This window comes from Oncorhynchus gorbuscha, linkage group LG23 (genome assembly GCF_021184085.1).
Source record: "Oncorhynchus gorbuscha isolate QuinsamMale2020 ecotype Even-year linkage group LG23, OgorEven_v1.0, whole genome shotgun sequence".
In the NCBI taxonomy this organism is placed as follows: Eukaryota; Metazoa; Chordata; class Actinopteri; order Salmoniformes; family Salmonidae; genus Oncorhynchus; species Oncorhynchus gorbuscha.
Genome location: NC_060195.1, coordinates 2,221,464 through 2,232,458, shown reverse-complemented (window position 1 = coordinate 2,232,458; position 10,995 = coordinate 2,221,464). Strand labels below are relative to the sequence as shown.

The following is a 10,995-nucleotide window of genomic DNA, read 5'->3' as shown; positions in this document are numbered from 1 at the left end:
TCCCTCTGTGTAGGGGCGTGTTGGACGGCCTCATGGAGTCCTATCCCTGGAGTCTGGAGTTCAAACCATTTACTCTACAGCTACAAGGTGAATGGCTACTGAAAGACAAACACAGACCTATTCCGACACTCACTTATAAAAGTAAAACTAAGAACAATTTGTCTTCGAAGTCTCAATCACAGACATTTACATTATCTTGTTGTTAATCTAACTCTAGTTATGGTCGTTAATCTAACTCTAGGTATAGTTGTTAATCTACCTCTAGTTATGGTCGTTAATCTAACTCTAGGTATGGTTGTTAATCGAACTCTAGGTATAGTTGTTAATCTACCTCTAGATATTGTTGTTAATCTAACTCTAGTTATGGTCGTTAATCTAACTCTAGGTATGATTTTTAATCTAACTCTAGGTATAGTTGATAATCTACCTCTAGTTATGGTCGTTAATCTAACTCTAGGTATAGTTGTTAATCTACCTCTAGTTATGGTCGTTAATCTAACTCTAGGTATGGTTGTTAATCTACCTCTAGATATTGTTGTTAATCTAACTCCAGTTATGGTCGTTAATCTAACTCTAGGCATGGTTGTTAATCTAACTCTAGGTATAGTTGTTAATCTACCTCTAGTTATGGTCGTTAATCTAACTCTAGGTATTGTTGTTAATCTAACTCTAGGTATAGTTGTTAATCTACCTCTAGTTATGGTCGTTAATCTAACTCTAGATATTGTTGTTAATCTAACTCTACGCATGGTTGTTAATCTAACTCTAGGTATAGTTGTTAATCTACCTCTAGTTATGGTCGTTAATCTAACTCTAGGTATTGTTGTTAATCTAACTCTAGGTATAGTTGTTAATCTACCTCTAGATATTGTTGTTAATCTAACTCTAGGTATAGTTGTTAATCTACCTCTAGATATTGTTGTTAATCTAACTCTAGGTATGATTGTGAATCTAACTCTAGTTATGGTTGTTAATCTAACTCTAGGTATGGTTGTTAATCTAACTCTAGATATTGTTGTTAATCTAACTCTAGGTATGATTGTGAATCTAACTCTAGTTATGGTTGTTAATCTAACTCTAGTTATGGTTGTTAATCTAACTCTAGGTATGGTTGTTAATCTAACTCTAGATATTGTTGTTAATCTAACTCTAGTTATGGTCGTTATTCTAACTCTAGGTATTGTTGTTAATCTAACTCTAGGTATAGTTGTTAATATACCTCTAGATATTGTTGTTAATTTAACTCTAGTTATGGTCGTTAATCTAACTCTAGGTATGGTCGTTAATCTAACTCTAGTTATGGTCGTTAATCTAACTCTAGGTATGATTGTTAATCTAACTCTAGGTATGGTTGTTAATCTAACTCTAGGTATGGTTGTTAATCTACCTATAGCTATATTTGTTAATCTATCTATAGTTATGGTTGTTAATCTATCTATAGTTATTATTGTTAATCTATCTATAGTTATGGTTGTTAGTAAAACTCTTATTATGGTTGTTAATCTACCTCTAGATATTGTTGTTAATCTAACTCTAGGTATAGTTGTTAATCTACCTCTAGATATTGTTGTTAATCTAACTCTAGGTATGATTGTTAATCTAACTCTAGTTATGGTTGTTAATCTAACTCTAGGTATTGTTGTTAATCTAACTCTAGGTATTGTTGTTAATCTAACTCTAGGTATTGTTGTTAATCTAACTCTAGGTATTGTTGTTAATCTAACTCTAGGTATAGTTGTTAATCTAACTCTAGGTATTGTTGTTAATCTAACTCTAGGTATAGTTGTTAATCTAACTCTAGATATTGTTGTTAATCTAACTCTAGGTATGGTTGTTAATCTACCTCTAGATATTGTTGTTAATCTAACTCTAGGTATAGTTGTTAATCTAACTCTAGATATTGTTGTTAATCTAACTCTAGGTATGATTGTTAATCTAACTCTAGTTATGGTTGTTAATCTAACTCTAGGTATTGTTGTTAATCTAACTCTAGGTATTGTTGTTAATCTAACTCTAGGTATTGTTGTTAATCTAACTCTAGTTATGGTTGTTAATCTAACTCTAGATATTGTTGTTAATCTAACTCTAGTTATGGTCGTTATTCTAACTCTAGGTATTGTTGTTAATCTAACTCTAGGTATAGTTGTTAATCTACCTCTAGATATTGTTGTTAATTTAACTCTAGGTATGGTTGTTAATCTAACTCTAGATATTGTTGTTAATCTACCTATAGCTATATTTGTTAATCTATCTATAGTTATGGTTGTTAATCTATCTATAGTTATTATTGTTAATCTATCTATAGTTATGGTTGTTAGTAAAACTCTTATTATGGTTGTTAATCTATCTATAGTTATGGTTGTTAGTATAACTCTTATTATGGTTGTTAATCTATCTATATTTATGGTTGTTAATCTATCTATAGTTATGGTTGTTAATCTATCTATAGTTATGGTTGTTAGTAAAACTCTTATTATGGTTGTTAATCTATCTATAGTTATGGTTGTTAGTATAACTCTTATTATGGTTGTTAATCTATCTATAGTTATGGTTGTTAGTATAACTCTTATTATGGTTGTTAATCTATCTATATTTATGGTTGTTAATCTATCTATAGTTATGGTTGTTAATCTATCTATAGTTATGGTTGTTAGTAAAACTCTTATTATGGTTGTTAATCTATCTATAGTTATGGTTGTTAGTATAACTCTTATTATGGTTGTTAATCTATCTATATTTATGGTTGTTAATCTATCTATAGTTATGGTTGTTAATCTATCTAAAGTTATGGTTGTTAGTAAAACTCTTATTATGGTTGTTAATCTAGGTGTGTTTTGGTAATTCATCTAACAATAGGTACGGTTATTCATCTTGTTTTTAAACCCCTTCTGTCTTGTCTCATCAGGAGGTAGCTGTGGGTCTCCAAGCAACTGCATTTCTCCTCTGAAGAGCCTTGTACCTCTCTCCTGTCCTCTGACCTCTCACCCCTTCACCCTCTCCTCCTTCTCCTGCCCCGACACCAGCCTGCACTCCTTTTGTCTTCCCCTCTGCTGCAAGACCTCCCCCTTCTCCCCCATTTCCCCCCTGCCGGCCAGACCCTCCCCTTCCCCACGACGCTACTCCCCCCTGCCACCCCTCCTCTCAGCCCTGCCGGGGAAGAAGGCTCCAGGCTTCAGTGCTCTGTGTCTTCAGGGGGGCATTTCCGGACATCCACCCAGCCTGCAGCCACACCCCCTACAGGCCCCTCCCTCTCACAGCTCCCCGCGGGGACTCGGCCCTCACTACCCTCACCGCTCCCACTCAGACCCAGCTCCCCCGTACTGTCTGTACCGCTCCAGTCTACCCAGAAACGCTCACCTCGCTGCTTTCTCATGCCACGCCAAACTGGCTGACAGCACCACAGACTGTCTGCTACGCCAGACACCCTGGAACACCACCATCAACCACTGCCTCTGACCTCTAACCTCTGACCATTCCTTACCCTTACCCTAACCTAGCAATAACAAGTAGCCCTTATCCTGGAAACCATAGCGCCAGGTAGATGTATCAGACCATCATCTACTAGAGCTGTATCAGACCAGCATCTACTAGAGCTGTATCAGACCACCATCTACTAGAGCTGTATCAGACCATCATCTACTAGAGCTGTATCAGACCACCATCTACTAGAGCTGTATCAGACCAGCATCTACTAGAGCTGTATCAGACCATCATCTACTAGAGCTGTATCAGACCATCATCATCTACTAGAGCTGTATCAGACCATCATCATCTACTAGATCTGTATCAGACCATCATCTACTAGAGCTGTATCAGACCATCATCATATACTAGAGCTGTATCAGACCATCATCTACTAGAGCTGTATCAGACCATCATCATATACTAGAGCTGTATCAGACCATCATCATCTACTAGAGCTGTATCAGACCACCATCTACTAGAGCTGTATCAGACCACCATCTACTAGAGCTGTATCAGACCATCATCTACTAGAGCTGTATCAGACCATCATCTACTAGAGCTGTATCAGACCATCATCTACTAGAGCTGTATCAGACCATCATCTACTAGAGCTGTATCAGACCATCATCTACTAGAGCTGTATCAGACCATCATCTACTAGAGCTGTATCAGACCATCATCTACTAGAGCTGTATCAGACCATCATCATCTACTAGAGCTGTATCAGACCATCATCATCTACTAGAGCTGTATCTGACCACCATCTACTAGAGCTGTATCAGACCATCATCATCTACTAGAGCTGTATCAGACCATCATCATCTACTAGAGCTGTATCAGACCATCATCATCTACTAGAGCTGTATCAGACCATCATCTACTAGAGCTGTATCAGACCATCATCTACTAGAGCTGTATCAGACCATCATCTACTAGAGCTGTATCAGACCATCATCTACTAGAGCTGTATCAGACCATCATCTACTAGAGCTGTATCAGACCATCATCTACTAGAGCTGTATCAGACCATCATCTACTAGAACTGTATCAGACCATCATCATCTACTAGAGCTGTATCAGACCATCATCATCTACTAGAGCTGTATCTGACCACCATCTACTAGAGCTGTATCAGACCATCATCATCTACTAGAGCTGTATCAGACCATCATCATCTACTAGAGCTGTATCAGACCATCATCTACTAGAGCTGTATCAGACCATCATCTACTAGAGCTGTATCAGACCATCATCATCTACTAGAGCTGTATCTGACCACCATCTACCAGAGCTGTATCAGACCATCATCATCTACTAGAGCTGTATCAGACCATCATCATCTACTAGAGCTGTATCAGACCATCATCATTTACTAGAGCTGTATCAGACCATCATCTACTAGAGCTGTATCAGACCATCATCATATACTAGAGCTGTATCAGACCATCATCTACTAGAGCTGTATCAGACCATCATCTACTAGAGCTGTATCAGACCATCATCATCTACTAGAGCTGTATCAGACCATCATCATCTACTAGAGCTGTATCAGACCATCATCATCTACTAGAGCTGTATCAGACCACCATCTACTAGAGCTGTATCAGACCATCATCTACTAGAGCTGTATCAGACCATCATCTACTAGAGCTGTATCAGACCATCATCTACTAGAGCTGTATCAGACCATCATCTACTAGAGCTCTATCAGACCACCATCTACTAGAGCTGTATCAGACCATCATCTACTAGAGCTGTATCAGACCACCGTTATCTACTGTTTTATATTTTCTCCCTTTTTTATATTTTCTCCCTTTTTCTCCCTAACACTGACCCTGACCCTAACCCCAACCTGACCCTAACCTAACACTGACCCTAACCGTAACCCTAACACTGACCCTGACCCGAACCCCAACCTGACCCTAACCTAACACTGACCCTAACTCTAACCCTAACACTGACCCTGACCCGAACCCCAACCTGACCCTAAGCTAACACTGACCCTAACTCTAACCCTAACACTGACCCTGACCCTAACCCTAACACTGACCCTGACCTAACACTGACCCTAACTCTAACCCTAACACTGACCCTGACCCTAACCCTAACACTGACCCTGACCCTAACCCTAACACTGACCCTGACCTAACACTGACCCTAACTCTAACCCTAACACTGACCCTGACCCTAACCCTAACACTGACCCTGACCCTAACCCTAACACTGACCCTGACCTAACACTGACCCTAACTCTAACCCTAACACTGACCCTGACCCTAACCCTAACACTGACCCTGACCCTAACCCTAACCCTAACACTGACCCTGACCTAACACTGACCCTAACTCTAACCCTAACACTGACCCTGACCCTAACCTAACACTGACCCTGACCCGAACCCCAACCTGACCCTAACCCCAACCTGAACCTAACTCTAACCTAACACTGACCCTAACTCTAACCCTAACACTGACCCTAACCCTAACCCTAACACTGACCCTGACCCTGACCCTGACCCTGACCCTAACCCTAACCCTTCTACTTTATCTCTGACTGATTTTGTTCAGCTGCAGTCCAAATGTTGCTTTCTACAAGCAAGCATTCAGGTTCCCTCCAAGCTGTGTATAAATGTACTCTGTGTGTGTGTGTGTGTGTGTGTGTGTGTGTGTGTGTGTGTGTGTGTGTGTGTGTGTGTGTGTGTGTGTGTGTGTGTGTGTGTGTGTGTGTGTGTGTGTGTGTGTGTGTGTGTGTGTGTGTGTGTGTGTGTATATCTCAGACCTAACAAACACCAAATTATATAAGTGTGATTATTATGCCACTTCATAAAATGCTTTAAAAATACTTTCTGTTGAATTATGGAGTCAAATATTATTTTACAGCACTGTTTAGTTGAGCTGTCGGACTCAGTTACACACACACACACACACACACACACACACACACACACACACACACACACACACACACACACACACACACACACACACACACACACACACACACACACACACACACACACACACACACACACTGTTCATAAAGTTCATAAAGAAGATGGTTCTCCAGAAGGTATTCTTCAAGTTGATTAAAAACTAATCTCTCAACAACTTTGGATGAGGTTCTGAGGATTGACACGGGCCTGTAGTTTCCTACATTTGTTTAACTTCTCTTCTTGTGGAGTGGAACCATCCGGGCTGTTTTGAGATGCTTGGGAAAAGTACCTCTAGTAATAGAAAGGTTTACAATATGAGTTATAATTTTAGCAGTGACACCACCATTATCCTTTATGAATCTTGCAGGAAGGTTATCCAGCTCAGTTGCTTTGTTGGTGCTCATTAAGCATAGTAGATTGGAAATGTTGTCCTCTGTTATCATGCACATCTCAAACAAATCACTAGTGATCCTTTGCTGTGGTAAAAGTTGATAATAAAGACTGACCATAGTGTCCAGAGCAGGTGGGTTACTTCTTAACCAGAGATGAGGCTATATTAAAGTAATTAGCAACCTTTGCCTGGTCATAACATGAAACATCATCGATATCCAGGCCAATACTACAGGATTTTACCGTTTGGGGAGCTTTTGAGCCAATGTCTTTGAAAATGTTCCACATTTTACGAGGCTGATGTAAGGTGTCAGTACAGTGGAGGTAAAATTGGGCATTGAGTGACAATAAGAGAGTTTGCATCTCTGGATGCACTAGTTACGCTGGGTGAGGTCACCGCATGTGTGGGAGGTGGGACAAAAGAGGTATCTGAGGCATGTTGAGTGGGACTAGGGGCTCCGCAGTAAAATAAAACAATGATTACTACCCTAAACAACAGTATACAAGGCATATTAACATTTTGGAGAGACATAAAGCGAAGAATAACACAATCACAGGTGTTGATTGGGAGAGCTAGCTAAGACAACAACAGTTAATCAGCTAAGACAACAACAACAACAGTTAATCAGCTTAGACAACAAGAGTTAATCAGCTAAGACAACAACAACAACAGCAGTTAATCAGCTAAGACAACAACAACAACAGTTAATCAGCTTAGACAACAACAACAACAGTTAATCAGCTAAGACAATAATAATATGCCATTTAGCAGACGCTTTTATCCAAAGCGACTCACAGTCATGTGTGCATACATTCTACGTGTGGGTGGTCCCGGGAATCGAACCCACTACCCTGGCGTTACAAGCGCCATGCTCTACCAACTGAGCTACAGAAGGACCACAACAGTTAATCAGCTAAGACAACAACAGTTAATCAGCTTAGACAACAACAACAACAACAGTTAATCAGCTTAGACAACAACAACAACAGTTAATCAGCTTAGACAACAACAACAACAGTTAATCAGCTTAGACAACAACAGTTAATCAGCTAAGACAACAACAACAACAGTTAATCATCTTAGACAACAACAACAACAGTTAATCAGCTTAGACAACAACAACAACAGTTAATCAGCTTAGACAACAACAACAACAGTTAATCAGCTAAGACAACAACAACAACAGTTAATCAGCTTAGACAACAACAACAACAGTTAATCAGCTTAGACAACAACAGTTAATCAGCTTAGACAACAACAGTTAATCAGCTAAGACAACAACAACAACAGTTAATCAGCTAAGACAACAACAACAACAGTTAATCAGCTTAGACAACAACAACAACAGTTAATCAGCTTAGACAACAACAACAACAGTTAATCAGCTTAGACAACAACAACAACAGTTAATCAGCTTAGACAACAACAACAACAGTTAATCAGCTTAGACAACAACAACAACAGTTAATCAGCTTAGACAACAACAACAACAGTTAATCAGCTTAGACAACAACAACAACAGTTAATCAGCTAAGACAACAACAACAGTTAATCAGCTTAGACAACAACAGTTAATCAGCTAAGACAACAACAACAACAGTTAATCAGCTTAGACAACAACAACAACAGTTAATCAGCTTAGACAACAACAACAACAGGTAAAATGGAGATGAATGGGCAGAGAGGGTCAGTTAACTACTAAGAACAGTTCAGCAGGCATCAGCTATGTAGCCAAGTGATAATAGGGTCCAGTGAACAGCAATAGATGGAACAGGGAAGCCGCTGGGTCGTTGCTATGCTCGGCAAGCGGGAGACACAGTGTTCATAAAGTTAGCAGGCCGGGGCTAGCAGAAGCGTCTTCACCGACGTTGAGGGCACAATGGATGGAATTACGTTGGCAGACCCATCGTGATGGAACGGCGGGCTCCGTGTCGACAAAAGGTCCAGGCCAGTTGGCAAAAGAGGTATTGTACCTGGAGAAATTTTGTTTGCTAGCCGGGAGATGCGCCTGGCTCGCGGCTAACTGGTGCTAGCCACTATAGCCACTCGGTAGCAGCTAGCCAGCAGCGATGATTCGATGCAAAGGTCCAGAGCATACTGGCAGAAATCCGGTGGTGTAGCGGATTCTAGTCGTGTTCCTGAAAAGTCCGGAAGACATCAGCTGTGTAGCCGAGTGATCATAGGGTCCACTGAGCAGGCCGGAAGATGGGCCTGGCTCAAGGCTAGCTTCGGGCCTGGGCCACTCGGTAGCAGCTAGCTAGCTGCGATGATCTGGAGTAATGGTCCAGGGCTTACGACAGGAATCCGGTGTTGTAGTGGAGAAAAACAGTCCGATATGCCGACTGGCAGGCTGGCAAGTATTATCTAGGCTGTGCTAAAGGTAAAGGCTGCTAGCAGTGGCTAACAATGACTAAATAGCTAATAGCTAATTAGCTGGATAGCTTCTGATGTCTAGCTTCTGATGGAGGTTCTGGCTATAAGGTCTAGAAATAGCAGATCCGTATCACATTGGGTGAGGCGGGTTGCTTGAAGTTATATTTCATTTAAAAAATGGAAAAAGAGATTGAAAATATATTGAAATATATACAAAAAAGACAAAAATACTACATTTACACGGGAGAACAACAAACAGCATCTGCACTGCTACGCCATCTTGGTCAACAAATGACAAATGTTGGATATCTCCACACTTTAAGTGATCAAACAAATCACAAATATTGCAAGCCACCACTTTTTATTTCTTCCTCAATAAGGTCTTATCTCAGTGATGAAGCAGCCAGACCTCTAGCCAGACTTATTCCGTCAGTTTCCACCCCTGCCCGGTGATGTGAGCTCATTCAGGTCTGAGTGATGAAGCTGCCAGTCCTCAAGCCAGGCTCATTCAGGTCTGAGTGAAGAAGCTGCCAGTCCTCTAGCCAGGCTCATTCAGGTCTGAGTGATGAAACTGCCAGTCCTCAAGCAAGGCTCATTCAGGTCTGAGTGATGAAGCTGCCAGTCCTCTAGCCAGGCTCATTCAGGTCTGAGTGATGAAGCTGCCAGTCCTCTAGACAGGCTCATTCAGGTCTGAGTGAAGAAGCTGCCAGTCCTCTAGACAGGCTCATTCAGGTCTGAATGATGAAGCTGCCAGTCCTCTAGACAGGCTCATTCAGGTCTGAGTGATGAAGCTGCCAGTCCTCTAGACAGGCTCATTCAGGTCTGAGTGAAGCACCTGCCAGTCCTCTAGCCAGGCTCATTCAGGTCTGAGTGGTGAAGCTGCCAGTCCTCTAGACAGGCTCATTCAGGTCTGAGTGGTGAAGCTGCCAGTCCTCTAGACAGGCTCATTCAGGTCTGAGTGAAGAAGCTGCCAGTCCTCTAGCCAGGCTCATTCAGGTCTGAGTGATGAAGCTGCCAGTCCTCTAGACAGGCTCATTCAGGTCTGAGTGATGAAGCTGCCAGTCCTCTAGACAGGCTCATTCAGGTCTGAGTGATTAAGCTGCCAGTCCTCTAGCCAGGCTCATTCAGGTCTGAGTGGTGAAGCTGCCAGTCCTCTAGCCAGGCTGGGATGAGGCGCAGGGAGGAGGCACAGGGAGAAAGTACGCAGGAGGCACGCAGAAGGAACACAGAGGAGGCGAAGGGAGGAAGTGCAGGGAGGAGGCGCAGGGAGGAGGTGCGCAGGAGTCAAAATGAGGAGGCACAGGGAGGAGACGAAGGGAGGAGGTGCACAGGAGGCACAGAGATGTGGTTTAAGGAAGAGGCTCAGGGAAGAGGCATAGGAAACAGGCGCAGGGAGGAGGCACAGGGAGGTGGAGCACGAGGTGGCACGCAGGAGGCACAGGGAGGAGGAGCAGGGAGGAGGTGCAAGGAGGTGGCACAGTGAGGAGGTACAGTGAGGAGTCAAGCAGGAGGCGCAGGGAGGAGGCTCAGTGAGGAGCCAAAGGGAGGAGTTACGCAGGAGGCACGCAGGAGGAGGTGAAGGGAGGAGGCGCAGGAAGGAGGTGCAGGGAGGAGGCACGCAGGAGGCACAGGGTGGAGGCGCAGGGAGGAGGCACAGGGAGGAGGCACACAGGAGTTGCAGGGAGGAGGCACGCAGGAGGCACGCAGGAGGAGGTGAAGGGAGGAGGCACAGGAAGGAGGTGCAGGGAGGAGGCGCATGGAGGAGGCACGCAGGAGGCACAGGGAGGAGGCGCAGGGGGGAGGCGCAGGGAGGAAGCGTGCAGGAGGTGCAGGG

At 42.7% G+C, this 10,995-nt stretch overlaps 1 protein-coding gene across 1 annotated transcript; it reads left to right on the top strand.

Moving 5' to 3' along the window:
* Positions 1-19: 19 nt before the first annotated feature.
* LOC124011499 lies at positions 20-5,531 on the top strand. Its single transcript, XM_046324933.1, has 2 exons — positions 20-87; positions 2,906-5,531. The coding sequence occupies exons 1-2, from the start codon at positions 33-35 to the stop codon at positions 3,454-3,456; spliced, it is 606 nt and encodes a 201-aa protein (XP_046180889.1). The 5' UTR covers positions 20-32; the 3' UTR covers positions 3,457-5,531.
* Positions 5,532-10,995: the final 5,464 nt, after the last annotated feature.

What these genes read in the sequence shown, in the direction of transcription:
- LOC124011499 (XM_046324933.1), top strand. Translation starts at nt 33, where the DNA reads ATGGAGTCCTATCCCTGGAGTCTGGAGTTCAAACCATTTACTCTACAG. An exon ending in ATTTACTCTACAGCTACAAG is followed by an intron (nt 88 to 2,905) that starts GTGAATGGCTAC and finishes TTGTCTCATCAG; the next exon opens with GAGGTAGCTGTGGGTCTCCA.